At 44.0% G+C, this 26087-nt stretch overlaps 1 protein-coding gene across 1 annotated transcript in view; it reads right to left on the bottom strand.

The window, feature by feature from the left end:
* The window catches only part of abcc8 (ATP-binding cassette, sub-family C (CFTR/MRP), member 8), a 115059-nt gene that overhangs the window by 34526 nt on the left and 54446 nt on the right, over positions 1–26087 (bottom strand). Inside the window, exons 18-20 of the mRNA XM_079809077.1 lie at positions 19702–19734; positions 3862–3894; positions 428–526 (exon numbers count right to left, since the gene is read on the bottom strand). Of these exons, the coding sequence (XP_079665203.1) occupies positions 428–526; positions 3862–3894; positions 19702–19734 (165 nt within the window). The remainder of the gene's footprint in view (positions 1–427; positions 527–3861; positions 3895–19701; positions 19735–26087) is intronic.

Here is a 26087-nt window from a genome sequence, read left to right as displayed (position 1 = left end):
GTGGACTGTAAATATAGAATGTGTCCTCATGTACATTGAGTACAGACACCATTAACATGTGCCAGCTGCTGAGGCTCCAGGGAAGGTGAATATACAACAGAGATTAAGCGTCGACTCACAGAGAGACACTTACTGAGGGCCACATCTGTCTAATGACTGTTACTAAAACATAAAGAGGCGAGAAGGATTGCGCATCAGATGGAGATAGAGGACGCATTTCTATTGACAAATGGACATGGGGGAATATAAACGAGACAAAATTGATAGTAAACACTTGACTTTTGTACATCACCAGGGCAACAGGGTGCTAGACACAGGTTAATGCGTTCAGAAGGCACATTTGGCACAAATGTTGTACCCAGTCCGGCATATGGTGGCGTTTTTGTTATATTATTGTGTGGGCAGAAAGTAAATGAAGGTAATTTACCTTTGCTTTATTAAAGGCATCTCAAAAGTGATGTTCTCCGCTAGTGTGGTGTTTAGGAGCCAGGGCTTCTGGGAAGCGTATGCCACAGCACCTCTTTTCCTGTCAGAGGGGTTGCCATAACATCAGTGATCTCCTTCACAACACCAATGTTGCTCTTAAATATAAAAGAAAGGCTTGTTCAAGGTTTTTTTTTATTTTTTATTTTTTAATCTGACCTACACTAAGAATTATAATTTAAAGGAACAGTTCACCAAAAAATTATAATTCTGTCATAATTTACCTCATGTTAAAAGTCCTGTCAAGTCACCTATATTTATATAGCGCTTTTTACAAGAATAGGGGGGATTTTTTGTTGTTGTAAATAACATCTTAAATTTCATCTGCTACTTACACAAAGCTTAAATATGTCCTTTTATTTTCCTTTTTGTCCTTATTGGTGGTCACTATAAACTGTGTTCGGTGTGGTGATTATTAGTATTATTAGGTTATTTTAGTGTTATTTACATACTATTAAAGTATTGTTACATTTATTGCCAGTTTAACTGGACATATATTATGATTAAGTATTTATTAATATTTTGAATTAGCTTTTACGTTCACATTTTTAGTTCCCTTTCAGTCGGTCACTCCCGACAGCACGCCTGGGCCAGTGAACCGACAAATTGGGATCTCACTAGACCAATCCACTTTGAGTGTAACTAAATGAGCCAATGCACATTGGCATGCAAGATTTGCATCTGATGATCCACTCCGCCATGCGGGTATAAATACAGAATCGGAAGAAATCACATATTTGCCTTTCGCTTCGGAGCCGAGCAGTTCATGTGTTCTGCTCTGTGAATTCACAGGTGGTTTTTCCAAAACTAGTCTGCAGTTCTTTTTTGGAAGAGCCTCTCGTGTGGTGTTGGTGAGATGGCGCTATCAGCTGTGGTCGCGATCCCTACAAAAGCTTTTTAAATGGGAAGGAGCCTCTTGTGTGGTGTTGGTGTGATGGCGCTGTCAGCTGTGGTCGCGATCCCTACAAGAGCTTTCTAAAAAAAGCTGTTTTCACAGCTAGGTGCTGTTCGATCAGTGAATGAGAGGTTGCACTTTCAAAAAGAGCTTACATGGGTGTGACACTGTGTCTTTTCCAAGATGACATTCCACCCGTGTGCTTCTGAATGCGGTCACTATCTGGTGCCGGTTGATGGTCACAATCACTGTCTCTCATGTCTGGGTGTTAAGCACACTAAGGCGGTGTTTGTGGATGCGGGAACATGACCATCATAGTGTTGAGATACACAGGGTGTGAGGTAACAAAGTCCCTTTGCCTATTCCCCGATCTACTTCTGGTTCTGATGGCCACCAGAATCGGTCTACTTCGGCTAATGGCATTGGGTGATCTGAGGATTACAGTGAGGGCTTCCCCAATGAGCCAACCTCTTTTGGCCCCTCACTCCTCTTGCACACCATAGCCTATGGAGCTTCCAGAGGAACGCGCTGGCCCCTTTCGTCGGGTGCCAGCCGTTTCCTTTGAGGCTCCGCTGGATGTCAATCGCTGCATCATATGGTGAGCTAGAGTCCTCTGGGGATGAAGATTCGGCTGTGCTGCACCCTTCGGGGACCGCAGCGCTGCCTGAGTCAGGCCCAGAGTTGGCCGCTATGCTTTTCCCGGGTTGGGCTTGAGTGGAACCCTCCACCGTGTCCTGAGCCCTCAAGGTTGGACGATTGGTTTCTTGGGGCGCCCCACCCCAATGCCATTCTTCTCATAGGTGCAGGAGGTAGGAGGTCACCAGATCATGGATGACACCTTTAACTGCAAGAAACCGGTCGGGTGCCTCCTCCGCCCCTCACTACCCTTGATGGCGGGGCAGTTGCGATGCAGCTGTGTCCAAAGACCGCTAACACTGTCCAAGGCCTGTAAGTTCTTGTCTGCTCTCGCAGGCAAGGCTTACAGATCCTGTGGAGAGACTGCTTCTGCCCTGCATGCCATGGCGCTCCTGCAGGTCTACCAGGCCAAAGTGCTCAAGGAACTGCACGGCAGCTGCTTCCTCCACCTTGCCGCCAGCCGCAGCCCCTCCGCCTACTTGTTGACGAGGGCACCCATCTGCGGCCGCCTCCGCCCCTGCTTAGCCTCAGCCGCAGCCTCCACCTAGACAACAGCAAGCCCGTCCAGGCCCCTGCCAAACCCGGCGGTGAGAGGAAGAACAAGTGGCCCTGAGACGGGCGACCCAGAGATTGGGAGATGGTGATCGCATCACTCCCTCCTCCGGAGAAGAGTCGGGTGGAGAATCCTTTGTTTCCTTTTCTTTTTGTTCCCCCCACTGGCCTCACAGCTGTTCACGTCCTCAGAATTGGATTAATGCGTTTCTATGTCAACACTATCAATGCCGACATAAATCTGCAGCAGTCAGGTGGTACAACTAGAGCTCTGTAAGTTGTTTACGTTCATTATTGTAATGTTATGTGTGCGTTCATTTGTTTGGAGGAGGCGTGGTTTTGAAGACTTTGAAAGAAGGGTGGGATACTTGCTACTGCTAGCCTCTCCAAAATTGCCTTCCCTGGGATAGACAAGAAATACAATTAGTAAAATGTGCTGACGTATTAGGAAGTTTTGGGAACAAATCATACAGAATGAGTTTTTTTTTTACAGAAAAATAAAGTGCAGTTTCCTGTGATGGGTAGGTTTAGGGGTAGGGGCAGTGTAGGGGGATAGAAAATACAGTTTGTACGGTATAAAAACCATTACGCCTATGGAATGTCCCCACATTTCACAAAAAAAACCCTGTGTGTGTGTGTGTGTCTAGGTCTATATTACATTGTGGGGACCCCACAAGGATTATGTCCCCACAAGGATAGTAAAACCTGAGATCACCCACATTGTGCGGGAACAGCCAGCGGTCCCCACTGGGGAAATGGATTTAAAAAAAACATACTAAATGATGTTTTTTTGAAAATGTAAAAATGCAGAAAGTTTTCTGTGATGGGTAGGTTTAGGGTTAGGGTATAGATTATACAGTGTGTGCATGAAAACACAACGTGTGTGGTCCTGGCAATCCCTACGTGAGAAAATAAGGGCATAATGTCCCCACAAAGATGGCAATATCCGAAATCCTTGTCCTTGAGCTGACATTTTTTGGTGCCCATGAGCAAAACAGCTTATAAATCAGACTTAATTATGTTTTTTGAAAAAGTAAAAATGCAGAAAGTTTACTGTGATGGGTAGGGTTAGTATAAGGAGTTAGAATATATAGTTTGTACAGTATACAAATCCTTTTGTCTATGTAAAGACCCCATTAAACATGAAAACCCAATGTGTGTGTGTGTGTGTGTGTGTGTGTGTGTGTGTGTGTGTGTGTGTGTGTGTGTGTGTGTGTGTGTGTGTGTGTGTGTGTGTGTGTGTGTGTGTGTGTGTGTGTGTGTGTGTGTGTGTCTGAGTGCGCTTGCTTACACACCTGATGTCCTCCTCTGCAGCTGCATCTGTGGGGCTGAAAACACAAATGCATAAATAGCACTTTAAGAGACTCCCCTAAAGTATCATTAAAGGACATTTACACACACACACACAGGCATATCACAGTGACCTCTGCCGTACATTTCCCTCAGCCACCACCATGCTTCACATTAAACCCTAAAGCACTGCTGCTGATGCCATGTAATAGGAGGCTGGAGAAGTGCTGTGTAATCATGTATGGGTGAATCGCAATGCAGTGCTGCTGGCCCAATGAACGTGGATGAGTACAGTGAGAAAGACTCTTAATAGATTAGTCAATAGAGCATTTGGCCTTGTAATGTCACATTGTCCTTGAGAACATGTAGAAAGCTGAAAAATAAGTTTTATAGGAGTATTGATATGGAGAGTTGCATGATTATATCTGAAAACGATTCAAGGCTATGTTTGAAATAGCATACTATATTTGTGCATAATGATACTGATCACAAACTATTATAAGAAATATATTGTGCTCAACCTTCTATTCCAAATAAAATAAAAACTGATCAGCAAAATCAACTCTTTAAAAAAAAAAATGTTTTGCCAAAATTTAAGTCATTTCTACACAAAGCTGTAAACCCTAATGCTCAAAATAATTAATTGGTTTGAGTAGGGTAAACTAAAATTAAACAAATAAGTTAAATCAAATTAGTATTTAGAACTTTATTTTTCTTTTGAGTTCACAAAACTGACACATTTGAAGTAATCTGAATTTTCATTTTGAGTTTTATGAACTTGTTTCTTTTAATTCAGACAAACTTAAGTTTAACTGAAACTAGGCTGTGATTTCTATTTCCCAGCATGCTTTGTCATGACATTCGAAAGGGAGCGTAAATGCTAAAATGAAGTGTTATATAATATAATTAATGTTTATAAGATTAATGTTAAGTGGGGGATTTAGTAGTGTTTAATGTTTAGCTATGCTAGTTTAAAAGAGTTTCTGTTATGCATTTTTGTAGGGTTACCATCATGGTGACAAGTGGAAAATGAGCTTAGTTTGAGAACAGGGATATGTTAAATGTTCTATATTGCTGTCCTCATTCAACAATTGTTATGCTTCTAAAAATATTTAAGTTGACATTACATGATAATTTTAAGTGAAATGTATGAGTTAGCTTACTCAAATATTTCAAGTTAAGAGCAAATAAAATGTCAAAGTACAAAATAAAATTCTGCCAGTTCTGCTTATTTCAACTTTTAATTTCTTAACCTTAAAAATGTTGGTATAACTGATTATCTCAAATATTTTAAGTTTTGTCATCTTATTCGGGTTTGCATAAAAATGAAATAAATCTGACATGAAAACCAAGCCAGCAGCATTTCAATGTTATTCACGGGTGAACCAACATAATGAATATACGGAGCCCCTAAAGCAGTGGTCTCCAAACTCAGTCCTGGAGGGCCCCAGTCCTGCAGAGTTTAGCTCCAACCCCAAATAAACACACCTGAACCAGCTAATCAGTGTCTCACAAGGCCCTATTGTGAGACACTGATTATCTGGTTCAGGTGTGTTTAATTGGGGTTGGAGCTAAACTCTGCAGGACAGCGGCCCTCCAGGACTGAGTTTGGACCTCTGCCCTAAAAGGGACATGGTGGTGGAAAAAAAATATGAGATGGGAGGAAAAATAATAAGTCAATGCTTCTGTTTTCTCGCAAATGTTTTGCGTTCCCCCCGAGAAACTTTGCGTTCGCTTGCAAAACCTTGTGAGCTCTTTGCGAGCGAATGCAAAGTTTCTCGATGGAGCACAAAAGTTGTTGTGAGGGAAAATATTTGATGATTATGAATCAAGGATTAATAACTGATTATTTTTCATTTTTGCAAATAGAATCAGCGTTGATTTCAACTAGTGGTGGGCATAGATTAATTTTTTTAAATCTAGATTAATCTAGATTAATTCCAAAATTAATCTAGATTAATCTAGATTAAAATGGCTCATTTGAATTCTGCCGAAGGCATTCAGAATATGTGAGCGCGTAAGTGATCGTTTATCTTTTTGTAGTTTGAATAATAAATAACTTCTGTCCCTTTAAGAACTGACGCACGCATGGATCCCACTGTTCCTGTGAGCTGGTTACGACTGTGTTTACGTTAAAACTCACCAAGATGAGCATTGAGACATTTTTGAGTGTATTTGACCATTAATAAGCTGGAAAAAGGAGCTCATTTTTGCACTTGTATGTCAGAGGCGGCTTTATTATGGTATGTGTGTGTGCGCTTCAGATGCGAGCGCGAAATCTGCGGGAATTAGAAGAATTAACGTTATGTGCCACCCCGCACGAAATTCAGACCGGTCACACCAATACTAACAAAAGTCCAGCAGAACACCCGTTCGCCATGTTCAGAGGATTAAACGGACTGAATGTGAGGAGGCGGGGATGTCAACTCGCTGTCGGACGGAGAGGAGAGGGCAGCTGATATCGATACTGTAAACAATGAGTATTGTATCGTTTCAGATATTTCAGTATCGATACATAGCGAAATATGGATATATTTGATAACACTAATAGGCATACACACAGGGTTGAAGACTCGTTCTCTCGCCCCCTACAATGCAATTCGACTTGGTGTACATCCGCGCTAAAATATCAAGGTGAAAGTCACCATAGCTTGCGTAATATAGACCCAGCTCCCAACCCAACTTTGAGAATAGATTAACGGCGATATTTTTTTTATCGCCCGATAAGAGTCTCACGTTAACGCCGATAATGGCCCACCACTAATTTCAACATTGTTTCAATGTTTTTCACAGCATAATTCAGCAACGTGATTCAAAAGAATGTTACTATTACTATATAAAACTATTTAGCATTAAACATTGTTTTAAAAATTTTTTGTAAATGAAACATGTAAATGAAACATCATGAATCACAGAGATATGACATTGTTTCAACAACTTTTACAATGTCTTTACAATATTCAATTTCAATGGTGTTTTGTTAACCTTTTTACAATCATTCAGCGTTAAACATTTTTCATTTCAATGCTGAAGGTTAGTCCTATTGCATCATGCAAACTGTTTCACTAGGGCTGGGCAAAAAAAAAAAAAGGTTTTTCGATTTAAATTTTTTTTTTTTTTAAATGTGGTCGATTCAAAATTGATTCTCAAAGGCCACGAATCATTTTTTTCATATTTATTTCTGCAAACATTGAACATAAGATAAACGTAAATCTAATTATTAGTCTTCTCCACTAGATGTCACCCTCTTATTTGCCTTGCGCGATGTTACAAAGGAGCGAGAGGTACACCTGTCATTCATTCATTCAGTGCTTAAATGGCGGCTTCCGGTGTGTTGTCGACGTTTGTAATGCTGAGGTGAAATGCTAAAAATCTGCGAAACCAGTTAATGAGACATCACCCAGACGTTGCAACACCCCCACAGCCTATCCCCCACCCCCACAGTGATCTAAAAATAGATCACATACATGCGAATGCTTGCTTTGCATTATCACCATAGTATTAAACTTGAACTTGTTGAACTTTATTCTGCTGAACACAAAAGAAGATATTTTGAAGAGGGTTTGTAACCAAGCAGATAGAGCAACCATTGACTACCATAGTAGGGGGAAAAAAACTATGGTAGTCAATGGTTGCTCCTTGGTTACAAACACTCTTCGAAATAGCTTCTTTTGTGTTCAGCAGAACAAAGAAACTCATACAGGCTTGGAACAATTTGAGGGTGAGTAAATTATGACAGAATTTTCATTTTTGGGTGAACTATCCCTTTAAGCATGTACGTTAGCCATTATAGACATATTCAAATCAACTGAGTCAATAGACAGCGCAGGACCAATAATTCAAACCTAATAGCTTATATTATAAACAGATTTCCTCAAAAAAAAGTTAGTCCACATAAGTCAGCACGTTACAGGTGCACTATGTAACTTTTCCGTCCACTAGAGGTCGCCTATTCAAAACAAAGGCGTAGTTTGATGACGCCACGTTTAGGCGCAGAATCTTGGGACATGTGTTCTTCACCTCACAGCCGGTGGAAAAGAATCAGGATAGGACTCGGGCAGAAATCATGTTCATTGATGTGATTATTAACGTTACTGTAGTATGAAGCAGAGCAGGACCAAGTGTTGTGGAGCTGAGCAAGGCCGCTAGAGTGATTGTTAATAAGATGAAGACAACACACACCTCGCGAGCAGCGGGACTTTTATTATGCCACAGTCACAGGCACCATCTCCGCTTTTCCGGTCATGAGTATGAGGTAACGCAACTCTGTTTATCATATTAGACACATCTGAGTGTGTTAAATGATGTTATAACGTTACTCGGCAGCTGCTATGACACTTGTTCACACTGTAGTGAGAGTAAAGCGTTTCTGCAGATTAAAACCAGAAACCGAGGATAACGCAGATCTGACGCAATCGACAGGCGACTCCCTTACACGTCCCGGTTCCTTGGGTAAAATAACATTTGGGATATTGTAAGTACTCAACTGAACAAACTATATAACACTGGCCTAGTGGTTTTTGGATATTTTACTGCCAAAATTATACATAGTGCAGCTTTAAGGTATTGTTGTTCGTTACCACGGCATATCATTGTTGTATCAAATGATTAATTAAAATGTTAGTACATAGTAGTTAAGGCCACCTGATATAAAGTGGGTCCAAGAGTTTAATATACAGTTTTGTGGCTCTTAATTTCTTTTTAATTACTCACTTGTAAACTTATGTTCACTGTTCTTTTTTATAAATATAGTACTTGTATTAAATCTATATTCATTCAGTTGAATCGAGAATCGATTGGAACATCTGAATCGATACCCAGCCCTATGTTTCACATACATTTTTAAACGGTAAACATATACAGAGCTTATACTGCACAGTATGCATAATGCTAGTATTCCATTGCAAAACACAAACATTTTCTATTTAAGCTCTGATTGGCTGTCAAGCTTTATTGAAAAAACTAGCCATCACATATGCTTGTAGTAAGGAAATAACACGTTTTTAGATAAACCGTGTGGCATTTTATTGAAGTATTAAAATTGCTTTTTCATTTCAATGAATTGAATGAAATAACAGATGTCTCTGTGCATGTCCGGTAATAATACACCTTGGCTTTGTAATGTATGACACAGTGATTGCTGCCAACTGTAATAAGAGACGTCTATACTTGGCTGCCATTCCAGCTCAATTGCCAAGAACAGGACAGACACCTACACACTTCACACACCCCCATTCACACACTGTGACAGCACGTGTTTTATTAATGACCAAGGGGCCAGTAGCACTTTTTATCCCCAGCACCAACTGTCGACTTTAAAGTAAAATGCTTTTTAATAGCTATTCCCTGCAGAGTTTATGTATTTAACAGACAAACCAAATGAGTCCACCCATTACAGTAGATAAGAGAGCCATTAAAATTGCAGCCGTCTCTGTTGGGGCCATGGCTTACATGGTTCATGTAAATGCTAACATGTTGTGCACATACAAGCCACACACATGCAGCTGGTGTCATTTCCCAATCTGGTTTTCTCATCATTTTCTGTCCTCGCATCATTACCATATGAAAATTGGCCAAAACAACAATTGTCTCAAAACGTAGTGAGCAGCCCGACTAGACTGCTTTTTAACCACAACATGTCTAACATAGGTTTTGCAGGAGGCAGTATACATTCATTTCCTAGAATTTGAGACAAGCTTTGTCTTTTCAGCATGCCTGCTAAATGCTGTTTAGGTAGCTCACTAGGTTTTGAGATGCAGCTATAGACTTAGCTACTATGCTAACATTAGAATGAACTGAGCATTAATAGAATATGAAATATGTGAGAGGCTGCTAATGACGTTAATGTATATGAAATAATTTGGAGTCCATAGGAGATATAATGATGGAAAAAATAGGGTAAATGGGGGTACAAATTTCAACGCTTTTGTATTTTCTCGTGTTCCCCAAGAAACTTTCACTCGCAAAAATGTGCTCTCACAAACATTCAGCACTCTCCAAATGTTTTCTCACAAAAGTGTTGCGCTCCCTAAGAAACTTTGTATTCGCTCATGTGTTCTCTTGCAAAAGTTTTGTGTTCCACAAGCAACCTTGCATTCGCTTGCAAAGTGTGTTCTCATGCAAAATGTTTGCATTCCCCAAGAAACTTGCAAAACGTTTTGCTTTATTTTGTAAAAGTGCTGGGTTCCCCCAAGAAACATTGCTTTCACTCGTAAAATAATTATCGAGAGAGAGAGAAAGATGAAAGATGTGTACAGTACCTGCGTCTGTTTAGTGTGTCTCTCTCTCTCTATTAACAACAAAGCTGTGAGTTTTATTGCTTCAAAACAGCGATATGACTCCCTCGTTACTGAGAAATATAATGTAGAGATTTAGTAGTGAAGTATACTTTATTACTAAAAGTCTCAGGGCAGCGTTGATAAATTTAGTAGCTCCTGAATGATTCTGTGTGCCATCTGTGTGCGAGTGAGGTGTGTGTGTGCTTCAATAGCTATATTTCCATCCATTTTATGTACATTTTGGGATATTGCATAAAAAACGCTGGATGGAAAAGTTTACATCTTGCAATTCAGACTTTTTTTCTCAGAGTTGCGGGATATAAACTAGCAATTGCGAATTATAAAGTCAGAATTGCGAGAAAAAGTAAAAATAGCGAATTATAATGTCAGAATTGAATAAAGTCGCAATTGTGATATATAAACTTTGACTTTTTTTCTTGCAAATGCGAGTTTATATCCCGTAATTCTGACTTTATAACTCACAATTTTGACTTTTTCTCGCAATTGCGACTTTATATCTCGCAATTCTGACTTTGTAACTCGCAATTGCGACTTTATATCTCGCAATTCTGTCTTTGTAACTCGCAATTGCGACTTTATATCTCGCAATTCTGATTTTATATCTCGCTATTGCGACTTTATATCTCGCAATTCTGACTTTGTAACTCGCAATTGCGACTTTATATCTCGCAATTCTGTCTTTGTAACTCGCAATTGCGACTTTATATCTCGCAATTCTGATTTTATATCTCGCTATTGCGACTTTATATCTCGCAATTCTGACTTTGTAACTCGCAATTGCGACTTTATATCTCGCAATTCTGATTTTATATCTCGCTATTGCGAGTTTATATCTCGTAATTCTGACTTTATAACTCACAATTTTGACCTTTTCTCGCAATTACGACTTTATATCTCGCAATTCTCACTTTGTAACTCACAATTGAGACTTTATATCTCGCAATTCTGACTTTGTTACTTGCAATAGGGACTTTATATCTCGCAATTCTGACTTTGTAACTCGCAATTGAGACTTTATATCTCGCAATTCTGACTTTGTAACTCACAATTGAGACTTTATATCTCGCAATTCTGACTTTGTTACTTGCAATTGCGACTTTATATCTCGCAATTCTGACTTTGTAACTCGCAATTGCGACTTTATATCTCGCAATTCTAACTTTGTTACTTGCAATTGCGACTTTATATCTCGCAATTCTGACTTTGTAACTCACAATTGAGACTTTATATCTCGCAATTCTGACTTTGTTACTTGCAATTGCGACTTTATATCTCGCAATTCTGACTTTGTAACTCGCAATTGCGACTTTATATCTCGCAATTCTCACTTTGTAACTCAACCTTGACCTATCGGTAAGCCCCGCCCCCCTTAGTTACTGTTGCTAACTTGGACAAACAAACGGAGTTGCTAACAATCTTACAATGACTGCTGTCAAAACCTTGTGTGAAAACCTTATCCCAAGATGTTTTTGGACACAGAATGTAATGGACCCCGTCCGAATGATGGCCAAAATTAACTGATGGTTTATGAAGTTTATTACATAATTGTTTTTCAAGCCACAAATTTCACTCATAATTTTAGTTTTTCACTCCAAAAAAAGTTGAACAAACAAAGCAGAAGTGCGCATTAACGTCTCATTCACAAACTCTCTCTCTCCATTGCATTTTCATTAACATACACAGCAAATTATACAAAAATACTCATTCAACTACTAACAGTAAACAAACATATACAGACCGTGTGCCTTTTCGGGGGTGCTAATAAACTGTAAACTTTGTATCAGTTAACTCCGATTAACTGCTAGCTCTCCCTTTCACTACCCATAGACTATAATACCCCTCAAAATAGAAGTCCTCCTTAGTAAGACAGATAATGTAGACCTTAAACATATCTAAATATCATATCATATCAAAAATATATACAAAAACAAATCGTTTTTTGTTAACGTTACATGACGTGAGAACAGTTAGTTCCCTTTCGTTCAGTCACTACGACGTACGTTAGTGACTAACGAATGGGGGTTTCGCTTAGAAGCCAATCATCTTCATCGTATTCAACAGCGCCCAATGGCAGTGCCAATGCCATGGGCATGCGGAATTTGCATGCGTAACTCCGCCCCACCTCGTGGGTATATAAGGAAGTACGCTGCGAACATCGCATTATGTTTCTGCTTTGGAGCCAAGAGGATCTCTTCACTCCTACAAGCCTGAATTCTGAAGTCTTCTCTTCAGTCTTCGAGAGACCAGCGGTTCTCCAGGGTGTTGGTGTTACGGCGCGTTCCAGCGATCTCATGCTGCCTGCCTGCTGATCTGTGCAGTGATCTGCAACAGCTGTGTGTGTGTTTCCCTGGGCGCTTCGGCACTCTGCAGAGCTTTCCTCTCACAAAAAGAGCTTGCGCGTGGCACGTCTTTTTCAAGACGGTTCGCCCGTGCACTTCCGGGTGCGATCGATCTCCGTTGCTGTCTATGGGCACATTCACTGCTCGATGTGTTTGGGCTTCAGCACGTTCGGGCAGTGTTTGTGGATGCGTCATGTTCCCACTGCGGGAACGTGACCATCGCGATGTTGCGGTCGAGACTCAGTGATCTCCGTGAGGAGAGAGAGTCCCCTCTGCCACACCCCAATCTACCGTCTCCGAGTGAGGCGGTACTTTGGCTGGTGGCCAGGGTGACCTGAGTGCGGTGCCGTGGTATTAAGAACCCCGACGATCATTCCTCGGGCCACGCCCCCTCTTGCACATTGCTTAAACCCGCGAGTGTTGGACTGAAACAGCGGCCCGTCTCTGACGCCTCGTTCGTTTCGTTCACGCTCCAGATAGCAGTGAGATGTCGATCGCCGCATCCCAAGGTGGGCTGGAGTCCTTTGGGGATGACGATTAGGAGTTGTGCTCCGCCTCCGGGTGTGTCAGCGCTGCCTGATCCGACCTAAGGTTGACAGCCATGTTATCTCGGGCAGCCGCGAGTCTCGCGCTGGTGTGGAACTCCGCCCAGTCGCGAGTGCTCGTGGTTGCGCGATTGGTTTTTGGGGACGGCACCCGACAGCTGTTGGGCCCCGCCCCCAATGCCTTTCGCTCCCGAGGTGCATGAGGAGATCACGCGGTCCTGGAAGTCCCCGTGCTTCCCGCGATCGTTTGGTGGCCTCCTCCACCTTCTCTGCCCTTGATGGGGCCGCGGCCTAGGGTACACTGGGGCCCCCTCACCCCCACTGTTGAACTCTCTGTTGCGCACTACGGTGTCCACAGAGGGCTTGACGTGGCGTGGTGTGGCTGTCCTAAGCACCCTCCCAAAGCCTGTGGGCTCGTCTACTTCGGTGGCGTGGTCCTGCAGAGCTACGGGCAGGCCGCCGCCCCGTTGCACATGCACAAGGGTGGAGCCGACCCAGGGCTCTTCATTGAGCTGCGTGCCGCGACTGATCCCGCCCCCGGGCGGTGAAGGTGGCCACACGCTCCCTGGGTCGGGAGATGTCCACAGCTGTGGTCCGGGAGAACACCTGGCCTTACCTGGTGATTTGGAGGACGTTGAGTGGGCCCGCCCCCTCAACTCACCCATATCCCAGGCTGGCCTCTTCGGCGGCGCGGCTGGGAACTGCGCCCAACAGTTCTCGGCCGCCCCAGAGCAGACTGAGGCTGTAACACGTACTGCCCCGGCGGCCAGCTGCTGCACCAGCCGCCGGCTCAGTCGCCTCAGTCCGCTCGCCGCCGAGGGCGCCCTCCCTCCTCCCGCCCGGCCCCAGCAGCAGCCTTCACCCGGGCCGCGCCGTGGAGGTGGTTGAGGATGACGCCCAGTCCGCTCCCCAGCCTGGTTAAACGCCACGCTGGAAGTGGACAACTCAGAGATGGGTTCCAGTTCTTCCCAGGGGATGGTAGCAGGGCCTCTCCTTCCCCCGGTGGAGGGCCGGGGGAAAATCCTTCCGCTGCTGGCCCCCGGGCTAGCAGCGCTTGGGAAGAACTCATGTTCCTGTCTCTGAGAACCCAGAGACCGGTGATGACAGTGCGCGCCACCCACGGGTCCCGCCACTCGCATCCCTCTCTGTCGCCAGCCTCCTGGCAGAGCAGACCCCAGTGGAACGCGCGTCCTTCCCTGGTCTCCTCTGTCAGGACGCAGCCGTTAACCGCACCCCCACACCGGGACGCCCAACAGCCTCCCTTGTCCGGGTCGGTAACGCTGCATCGCTGCCCCACTCCGGGTACACCTGTAGTCCGATTGACCCCGCTGGTGCAGTTCCTGGGAGCCTGGCTTCAGATTCCAGGGCTGTCCCGCTGGGTCGCGAAGACAGTCAGGTGCGGCTACGCGATTCAGTTCGCGCAGGTTCCTCCCCGCTTTCGGGGAGTCCGTTCCACTATGATCGGGGCTAATGCCCCCGTCATGCGAGCGGAGGTTGCCACCCTACTGGCGAAGGGTGCGATCGAACCTGTCCCTCCAGCCGAGGTGAATTCCGGGTGTTACAGCCCGTACTTCATTGTACCCATAAGACCGGTGGGCTTGACCGATCCTGGACCTGCGCGTCTTGAACCGTTACCTCCACCGGTTTCCGTTCAAGATGTTGACAGCGAAACGCCTTTTCGAAAGCGTTCGTCCAGTCGATTGGTTGCAGCGATCGACCTGAAGGACGCCTACTTCCATGTCTCCATTCTACCTCGACACAGACCGTTCCTACGGTTTGCTTTCGAGGGGCGGGCATATCAGTACGCAGTTCTACCATTCGGGCTATCTCTGTCCCCTCGCGTCTTTACGAAGATTGCCGAGGCAGCCCTTGCGCCCCTTCGGCAGCACGGGGTTCGCATCCTGAATTACCTCGACGACTGGCTTCTGGGTCACTCTCGAGAGCAGGTTTGCGGACACAGAGATTTGGTGCTCCATCACCTAGCCCGTCTGGGCCTTCGGGTCAACTGGGAGAAGAGCAAACTTTGCCCCGCGCAGAGGATCTCTTTTCTCGGTATGGATCGACTCGGTCGCCATGTGCGCGCTGCTTTCGAGCGAGCGCGCGCAGTCTCTGCTGACTTCCCTTCGACAAGTCGAGGGCAAGAGTGCGGTTCCACTGAAACTGTTTCAGAGGCTCCTGGGGCATATGGCATCTGCAGCCGCGGTAACGCCGCTCGGATTGCTTCATATGAGACCGCTTCAGCACGGGCTACGCGATCGAGTCCCGAGATGGGCATGGCGGTCTGGCACGCTCCGGGTACAAGTGACTCGGGCCTGCTTACAGACTCTCTCCCCGTGGTCGAACCTCAGCTTTCTACGGACCCGAGTGTCCTTAGAACGAGTTTCCAGGCATCTTGTTGTATCAACAGATGCATCATCCACGGGCTGGGGTGCCATGTGCAATGGACAAGCAGCCACGGGCTCCTGGATAGGACCCCAGTGCCTTCTGCATGTCAATTGCCTCGAGTTGCTGGCAGTACGGTTCGCCCTGCACCGCTTCCGAGCGTTGCTGAAGGGTCAACATGTACTAGTCAGGACAGACGACACGGCCGGGCGGTCTACGCTCCCGCCGTATGTCTCAACTCGCCCGCCATCTCGTTTTATGGAGTCAGAAGCATCTGAGGTCCCTTCATGCTGTCCACATCCTGGGAGTCCTGAACCGTGCAGCATCGAGCTCTCACGGCTTCAGCCACTTCCTGGAGATTGGAGACTCCATCCCCAGACGGCCCAGCTGATATGGGAACGGTTCGGTGACGCACAGGTAGTCCTGTTGCCTCCCAGGACTCTTCCCATTGCTCCCTGTATTATTCCCTGACCTATGGTCGGCACGGATGCACTGGCGCACAGCTGGTCGTCGGGGCTACGCTATTATGCGTTTCCCCCAGTGAGCCTTCTCGCACAGGTACTGTGCAAGATCAGGGAGGACAAGGAGCAGGTCATGTTGGTCGCCCCGTTGGCACGGCCGGACCTGGTTCTCAGAACTGCTACTCCTTGCGACAGCCCCTCCCTGGCCTATTCCTCTGAGACTCCTCAGAGACGGGGCACCGTTTGGCACCCGCATCCAGCGTTCTGGAAGCTCCACGTGTGGCTTCTGGACGGGACGCGGCTGGTTTGAGTAGCCCTCCACCTGCGGTGGTCGCTACCATCACTTCCGCTAGGGCAGAGTCTACACGACACCTCTATGCGTTGAAGTGGGACCTCTTCGTCACATGGTGCTCTTCCCGCCAGGAAGACCCCTGGAAATGCCCGATCGGGTCTGTGCTTCGTTTCTCCAGGAGGGGGTGGGACGAAGGCTGTCTCCTTCCACCCTTAAGTGTACGTGGCCGCAATATCTGCCTACCACGATCTCCTGGGAGACAATAAGGTAAGTAGCAGCACGACCTGATCATCAGGTTCCTGAGGGGGGCGAGGAGACTGAATCTTCCTCGCTCTCCTCTCGTTCCCTCTTGGGACCTCTCAGTAGTCTTAAGTGCTCTGTAGAGGCCTCCCTTGAGCCTTTGCGGTCGGCCGAGATTAAGCTCTTGTCTATGAAGACGGCTCTGCTGACCGCATTGGCCTCGCTTAGAGGGTCGGGGACCTGCAAGCATTTTCGGTTGACGAAGCGTGCCTTGAGTTCGGGCCGGCTAACTCTCACGTGATCCTGAGACCCCGGCCCGGATATGTGCCCAAGGTTCCTACCACTCCGTTCCGAGATCAGGTGGTGAACCTGCAAGCGCTGCCTTTGGAGGAGGCAGACCCAGCCTTGGCATTGCTCTGTCCAGTACGCGCTCTCCGCGCCTACGTAGACATGACGCAGTGTTTCAGGACCTCAGACCAGCTCTTTGTCTGTTATGGTGGAGAGCGGAAGGGAAGTGCTCTCTCAAAGCAGAGGTTGTCTCACTGGGTGGTGGACACCATTGTTTTGGCTTACCAGCAGCAAGGTCGACCATGTCCCCTTGGTGTGAGGGCACACTCCACCCGGAGTGTGGCCTCCTCTTGGGCTCTAGCACATGGCGCCTCGCTAACAGACATCTGCAGAGCTGCAGGCTGGGTGACACCCAACACATTCGCCAGATTCTACAATCTCCGAGTGGAGCCAGTGTCCGACTTTGTACTCGCCCCCCCGAGGGGCCGGTAATGGACCACGCTCAGGTGTCTTCGCTTGCTCGCCATTCCACTCCCATGACTGGATACGTGCGATATTTCCTCAGGTGAGCTCCCCGAGAGCCCTGAGCTCCTCCAGCACTGTCGACGCCGACATCAGTTCAGTCTGCCCTTTCGAGCCCAGACCCTCATGTCCGGCCAGGTGCTCCGTGTGCATGGTTCCCCTCTGGCGACCCCCACACGAGTATTCCCACCGTAAGCCTCCTCAGTGAGCAGGTGTCTTTCCCTTGGCAAGTCCCTGCCACCCCTAGGGTTAAAAATCCACCTTCGGCTGGTACCCTAGAGATCTTCCATATGCAACCCTCAGCGGGTCATATGTGTATTCTCTAAGTCCTCCCTACGGTAGGCACCTTGGCATTCCCTCACTGGGATATGCTTCCCAGTGTACCTTGGTAATCCTGTGATAAGTGGGAGTCCTAGGGCCTTAAGTGGCGGGATCTCACACTTACGCAGGGCACTGGATGACAGCTGAGTGGCGCTGTTTTACAGGTTCCCCCATTCGTTAGTCACTAACGTACGTCGTAGTGACTGAACGAAAGGGAACGTCCGGTTACGTATGTAACCCTCGTTCCCTGAGGAGGGAACGGAGACGTACGTTTCCTTAGCCACGTCAGCTGTGCTGCCTGGAACGCGGAGTTCAGTCTTGGCTCCTGCAGCAGTAACATAATGCGATGTTCGCAGCGTACTTCCTTATATACCCACGAGGTGGGGCGGAGTTACGCATGCAAATTCCGCATGCCCATGGCATTGGCACTGCCATTGGGCGCTGTTGAATACGATGAAGATGATTGGCTTCTAAGCGAAACCCCCATTCGTTAGTCACTAACGTACGTCTCCGTTCCCTCCTCAGGGAACGAGGGTTACATACGTAACCGGACGTTATTTCGGTTTGTATGTTAGCAGGGACTCAATAACTTTAATCGTAACTTAATGAGAGTATGACTACCATAAAATCAGTGTTAAAGTACCCCAGGCACATCGTTTTACCATTTTTGTAGCATAAACACCATCAAACCGATGAGAGCTTCGGATTTTCCAATGTATCTCTATGGCGCTGAAACCTAAAGATGTCCGAGTTCCGGTCCCAGCGCAACTGATACTCAACTGCCATTGACTCATCTGTGTTCGAGGGGTGGGGCTTACCGATAGGTCAATTGCGACTTTATATCTTGCAATTCTGACATTATAATTCGCAATTGCAACTTTATATCACAAAATTCGGAGAAAAAAAGTCAGAATTGTGAGACAAAGTCGCAATTACCTTTTTTATTTTTTATTCTGTGGCAGAAACAAGCTTCCATACATAAACTATGATGGAAACACATTTACAGATGAATTGAATGAAATAACAGATGTCTCTGTGCATGTCCGGTAATAATACACCTTGACTTTGTAATGTCTCACAATTCTGACTTTTTTCTCAGAATTGCATGATATAAAGTCGCAATTACCTTTTTTATTTTTTTATTCCGTGGCAGAAACAAGCTTCCATACATAAACTATGATGGAAACACATTTACAGATAAATTGAATGAAATAACAGATGTCGCTGTGCATGTCCGGTAATAATACACCTTGGCTTTGTAATGTCTCACAATTCTGACTTTTTTTCTCAGAATTGCATGATTTAAAGTCGCAATTACCTTTTTTTATTTTTTATTCTGTGGCAGAAACAAGCTTCCATACATAAACTATGATGGAAACACATTTACCGAATAAATTCCTCGATGCGCATTAAAAAAGACGTGTCTATGCGATGGGACAGCATAACTGAACTAACCAGCAGACCAATCTTGCTGCAAAGCATCTGAAATGCTGTTTTGGTAATTCTGAAATGCCTGAGCATCATCAAAATGGTTCGGTATAATAATCTCCCAGAACTGTCTTAGACGACTGCGTTCCCAAACAGCAGGCATGCGAAAGCAAGATAACATAATCAAGTTTATTGCGTTTCATCTGCATGCTCTGCGGTGCAAGTAATTTATTATATATGAAAATGATTATATACAGTGGCTTCTCCTACTGCACGACTTCAATTTTGTTTATTGATATTTAGCGGCAAATCGGCTCACTGGATGGAAACTGCTTTATTCACAAATGTTTTATGCAATATCCCCATTTTGCACATAAGTTAAATTCGCAAGTTTGGATGGAAACATAGCTAATGACAACAGCGCATTATTAAAGGGCACCCTACAGCCAAGCAAGTATTCAGACAGACCATGGTTTAAATTATAATATATTATGAATAGTAGTATTTGTATGTGTTGTCATTATAAAGAAGCTGAGGGTGACTGAGCAAATACAGAGACGAGAAGAACAAAGCCTACAAACCACAGAGAAAAGGATCAGCACTGCAAGGCATGACAGGACACATCCACACACCCTCATCATGTGTACACAATAATTAACAGGCTCTCTGCGGGATGGGCTAAATGTTTATGCTTGTGTTTTGCAGTTTTGTAATAAAACAGAACCTACCTTTCATTTCCCTCTCCATCCAGACTGGGGAGTCTGCAAAATAACACACAGAAAATGAATAACTCAACAAGGAAGAGAAATTAACTGTGCCGAAAAAGAATCACAAAAATCCAATAATTTATCTTATGTAATTGGTATTTTACAGTCTAAGAGATTCCAGTGAATGATAAAAACGGTGCTATTATATTGCAAGGATTCTGAAAGGCAAGATACAATGGCGTGCAAAACGAATCCGTAAAGCGCCACTGCTAGAATTGAAATAGCTCTGCGGCTACACAAAAAAAGTATTGTCCTTGAAAAGTCAACAGGAATATAAAGAAGAGCTTTTCTGCTTTCCTGAATGCCTTTTCTGCAGTTGTAGCTCTTATGCTCTGTGCTTTCAAAACTGGAAAAAAAAGGAAAATACTACAGCACATTTAAATCCATAATATACAGGTCTCTTTAATGTTTCCCATGTTGGCTTTGTAGTTAAGACTCAACATGTCAATTTAAGATAGGCTGAAGTCTTACTGCAACGTGTTTTGAACATTTTCACCTTCATTGTCTCTTCTTAGTAATTGTTTTAATGGTAATGTACTGTTAACTGTCAATCCACATGAGGGACAACCGTAGAAATCAGATGACGTATGTGGTTCCAGAGAGATGTAATTAGCCACTGTGTGCCATTATAAAATGACTGACATTTTTTAAATCATGGCATAGCATTTGTAGAGGTGCTAACAGTGCCGCTCCTAGACTTCTGGGAGTCCTAAGCAAAACTATTAAAGGGCGCTCAGTGCACCACAAACCCTTAAAGGAGTCATGAATCGAGAAATCAACTTTTCATTCGGCCTTTGGCATATTAAAATTAATCGTGATATAAGAATATCCTGTAAGTTTCAGAGCTGAAAACATTGAAAACAACTTGTTAGGCCCAGCAAACGAGAGCTCTCAGAATGTGCCAGGATGTGACAACAGAGTGTGGTGAAACGCCGCCTCAATAGTACGCCTGATTCTGTAGCCCTGCCCACCGACTCGTGGAACTAAACTGATCGCGCTACCGAGCAATAAACATGCCAAAGATAGCAAGATATTGAGCTGTGCCTGGTTGTGGAAGAACACAGTCACTGCATAAGCTTCCTTCGGATTCTAATATTGGAAATGTGTGGTTGAACTTTATTTTTAATGAATATCCCGCTCACGTGGGGAAGACATTGCGCGTTTGTTCCTTCATTTCACCACGGATTCGTTTGTAAACAAAAGGCTGTATTTGCAGACAGGATGAGATTACATGAATGAATGAAGCAACACTTATGCGAGTAAAACATGTTTTTATATGTGATTGTATTTGATCTGTAACAATGCAATACTATGTTACATTGTGTAAACGTCTAACTAAACATAACTTACCACTGTCACAGGGCTCGCAAAGCCCAACGTCCCAGGGCTGTTTTTTTCCAGACGGGCTACCAATACGTATCATCTTAAATAGTGAAATAACATTCCTTTCATGATGTGCCTTGTTCACTCTCTTGACTTGATATTTGAAGGAAAAATACAATCGCCGGAAGTGGTTCACGCTTATATCCACCGATCGGGCGGGCCAAGTAATATAAAATAACATTCATATTAATTGCGGGTGGATGACAGATAAATCGTTGTGTTTGTTTGATAAAGACATTTTGCGAGCCCTGAGGGACGAATCATTCCGGTTGCCGCTTTCAAAACAATGCCTCACGCGTACTCATGGGGGAGCCGAAGCTCATTAAATATGCAAAGCTTATCCAATCATAGCAGTGGGCATTTACTTCGAAGTCTTCAGTGCAGCACGCGCATAAAAACCAAGCACTTCTGGAGAGAGGCTCAAAACCAGTGTAGAAAATCACCTATTACTTATTCGTTATGAAAACCATGCGAACGTCACAAGTAGACCTCAGACAACAGTATATATATAAAAAAAGCCAGTTCATGACACCTTTAATCTGTTTCAACAAACAAAAGTGAGTTGAAACAGTAAAACAATAAAAAAGGATTTACAAACAATAGGACAAATACAATAGAAAAAAAGATTTTAGCCTACTAAAAATAATAGCCTACTATACAGAAATGGAATAAAGTAATCAAATGTAAAAATGAACTCCTTTTTAGTATTGAGCAAATCCGGCAGGAGACTGTATTACAACAGTCACGTTACATGATTTGACTGATTTGGATGTTAGGTGTCACAGTCACCAGCTGGCAGGGTTGGGAGGGTTACTTTTAAAATGTATTCTGTTACAGTTACTAATTACTTAATAAAAAAAAAGTATTCAGTAACGTAATCTAAGTACCACAATAGGAAAGTAATGTAATCTGATTACTTTTGGATTCCTTTAAGGTCACAAAGTAAAAAGCAATATTTAATCAATTAAAAGCAATATTAAAGTACTTTTATATGAGTTTAAAATAAAATCTAATAAAAACTATTAAAACCAAGCAATCGTGTCTTGTTTCACCAACTAGAGATTACACAGACCCATATATACACTATTTTAGCAAAAAGTATTGTGACACCCCTCCAAATCATTGAATTGAGGTGTTCCAATCACTTCCATGGCCACAGGTGTATAAAATCAAGCACCTAGGCATGTAGATGCTACAAACATTTGTGAAAGAATGGGTCGCTCTCAGGAGCTCAGTGAAATCAAGCGTGGTACCCAGGCCCGGATTAAGAACACGTAGGGCCCTGGGGCTATAACAAACCCAAGGGCCCCCATAGTTGCCGATCTTGGTGCCACATTGTTTTCTACCACAGAAATAATTAGTATTTTTTACAAACAAAATCTTCAAAGCACAGAGATACAATGAGTATTATACTGTCTGAATATTCAATTTGAATATGAAGTAGGCCTACAGGCTATATAAATATCCCAGGCTGCAACACATTAACAGCATTCATTAACTCCAGATATGAGGTCAAAGCAAACAGGTTTCCAAATGAGGTCCCAAATTTTATCTATTTTGGGGGGCATGGTAATCAGTACCTTTTGTTGATTTCTTTGATACATGTGCATTTTAATATGTTCGAAGGCTAAAAAAAATATTAATAAATAGCTTTCAAAACCAGGTTAGAGGGCAGTAGATTATCTATCATGCCTGCTCTCTCCTCATTTCATCACTCTTATTTCTATCACTCTGCCTCATTTCCATTACTCTTTTACTCTTTTTCTCTCATTCTCCTTCTCTTGCCCCATCTCTTCCCCTCCTAAAGCTGAGCTCTGGCTGATAGTCTTTTCATTGTTTAACATTTCTATCCTAAAACAGCTGTCAAATATGAAATGTTTAGTTTAGCTTACATCTTGCACCGTTTACTGAAGCGATCATTCATGTTGATTGGTCATCTCAATTTTTTTGACATTGATGAGGGTGACAGACCGCAGGCGGGGTGGCTCAGATAAGAAGATATCCTTGCAGCACTAAAGTAGTGTTAATGCTCTTTTAGTCAATTATTTCACAACATTTATCATGTACACCACAGAAAAATACAGAGGTCCGGACCTCGGTGACCTCATAGCTAACTACGGCCATGATTACAGTCGTGTAGGCAGCCTAGTTTACTTCAACACTTCACTTTACATGCTCGCTACAGAGCCTTTACTGCACACATGATGTTGCCTGCGCTTGTATTAAATTCAAATGGATAGAGCGACTGCCTGGTGCTCATTATCACTTGAATAGAGCGGCGAAAGCGCAGAACGAGTTCGTCAGCGCTGTGTGTGAGACGGTCCAGCTGCTCTCGCGCTGCGACTGATGGATGCGCTCGCACAGTTTAATCAGCTCAACTTCTTTACCTGGCTTTTGGTGTTTGTTCCCATGCACTCGCAGCAGCACTCCAGTAAATAACAGCGCTTAATATGTGGGGGCATGGTGGGGTTTGGCGAGCGGCCCACCAGGAAAAGTTTAGGTGCTCCCGATCGACTGTCAATCATTTTCTTCTGCCGATCACGGGCCCTTCCGTGCTCGGGCACTGGGGCTTCACCCCCACCTAGCACTTATGTTAATCCGGCCATGGTGGTACCTGTTGCCACCTGCGCAATAAGTCAATTTGTGAAATTTCCTCACTACTACATATTCCACAGTCAACTGTTAGTGGTATTGTAACAAAGTGGAAGCAATTAGGAAACACAGCAACTCAGGCCAAGTAAAATCACAGAGACAAAATTTCCCAGAACTCACTGTCCGGACTCATCATCATCGTCCTGATTGTTGTCAGCTGTGTACAGTGTTGGGCACGTTACTTTAAAAAAGTAATTAGTTATAGTTACTAGTTACTTCTTACAAATAGTAACTGAGTTAGTAACTGAGTTACATCATTATAAAAGTAACTAATTACCAGGGAAAGTAATTACTGCGTTACTTTTTTTTTCTTTTAAATGTTCAAATATGTCACATAATTTGGATGCCCCCAATATTAGATATGTTAAATGAATGAATTGGACACTAAATAGAATAAATTATTATTATAAAACATTGTACATTAATGTGCACTATTGTAATGTTGCTGTGGGACAATGTGAGAGACACCTATCAAATTCAATGCATTATTGTAAATATTATCAGTAGGCCTACTATAGTGTAAATATTGTGTAAATATTATCAGTACTATACTTTCCTGTGGTAGTGGAGCTCACGTTATCACCTGGGTTTTTAGCCACTAATTTTGTGGCATATGATGATGTGAGGCGCTTCAAAATCACTTGCCACCGGCGTGGAGAGACTCTTTCTTCCTGGGCATAAGTTGCATGTTACATAAATATTCTTACCTTTCACCTCAACGAGGGAAAAGTAGCGCTTATACTTCCAATTTGCGAAAGCTACCTTTGAAGTCGTTGGACTATCGCTGAATGTGCATATGCGTGTGCGTCATAGGTGTGTGTGTGTGTGTGTGTGTGTGTGTGTGTGTGTGTGTGTGTGAACCATAGACCGTGAAAAAAAATAGGTGTGAACTCAACCTATCAACTTCAACCTTGTCTCCCACCCACCAATCATCATCAGTTATGTGTACCACCGCACCCACCCCCAACACGCATGGCTGGTGCGCGCGCACACGCACACACACACACACACACACACACATTGCAGGTCCGACTGACAGAGAGCCTGTTCGGATGAAAAGCGCTTCAGTGAGCTCAATTATAGTAACGCGACTAACGCCGCATTTTTTTCCCTCAGTAACGCTAACGGCGTTGTAACGAGAGAAACAGTAATTCGTTTGATTACTCGTTACTGAAAAAAATAATTCCGTTAGTAACGCCGTTTATCTGTAACGCCGTTATTCCCAACACTGGCTGTGTATCATTAACCTTGTTAACTCTGACTATATAAGTTCGGTTTATTCAGTCATTCATTGCTAAATCTTGTATGTGTAACAACTGTGTATCTGTTCCATGGTTTTGATCCTGTAGCCTTTTTTTCGGATTTGCCCCGATTGAGTTCCTGCCCTGGTATCTGTTTGGATTGTTTGCCTGTTTTGGATAACGTCGTTGGATTACCCTTTAATAAACTACTGCGTTTGGATCCTCAGGCTTTGCGTCTCCTAGTAGTTTGTAACCGTAGGAAAGGCGACAATGCACCGCTTTGAACGTGGCATCGTGTTTTCGTAATCGGTAAAAATAAAAAACGAAACAAAAATTCTATTAAATCACACAGTTTTAGGGATTTAAACATCTTTGTGAGCAAGGGGGCTCCCAGTGGTTCGGGGCCCTACACAACTTGTGTGCTTTGAGTATAGGGATGACTGGCACTGGATGCTAACCACCATGTCACACTATGGGCCCTATTTTAACGATCTGAGCGAAGAGTCTGAAGTGCATGGTGCAGGTGCACTTAGATGGTCCGAATCTACTTTTGCTAGTTTAGTTTATAAAACGATCTACACGCCAGACGCATGGTCCAAAAGGGTTGTACCTAGTCTCTAAATGAGTCATGGGTGTGTTGGGCGTAACATGCAAAACCAATCAGAGTCTCATCTCCCATTCCCTTTAACCCCCTCAAGTCGGCGGTCGCACCGGCACGATCGGCTCTCTTTTTTTCTTATCAGTGCCAAAGAGACTCAATTAACTCTGTCGTTTTTTATCATTCATGCAAGTGTTATATATCATTATATTCTGTTAAGTTTCTATTTTTTGTGTACAGTCACAATAAAAACAAATTGTTGTGCTTTTTGCAAATTAAGGGAAACAAACATGATTCGCGATCTTCAGCCTCTCTCTCAATGGTGTCTAATCTGATTCTCTTCAGAAAATTACCTGTAGCTTAGTGAAACCTTGACACACAAACATGAGACATAGGTCTAAAGAAATGCCTTAGCGCTGCATTGCACGCGTCTCATAAATGAACTTAAGATGGAAATTATATGAGTATTAATT

The sequence above is a fragment of the Gobio gobio genome, assembly GCF_949357685.1.
Source record: "Gobio gobio genome assembly, chromosome: 25".
Taxonomy (NCBI): Eukaryota; Metazoa; Chordata; class Actinopteri; order Cypriniformes; family Gobionidae; genus Gobio; species Gobio gobio.
Note: the sequence above shows the minus strand (reverse complement) of the source record. Positions and strands in the feature narration are given on the sequence as shown.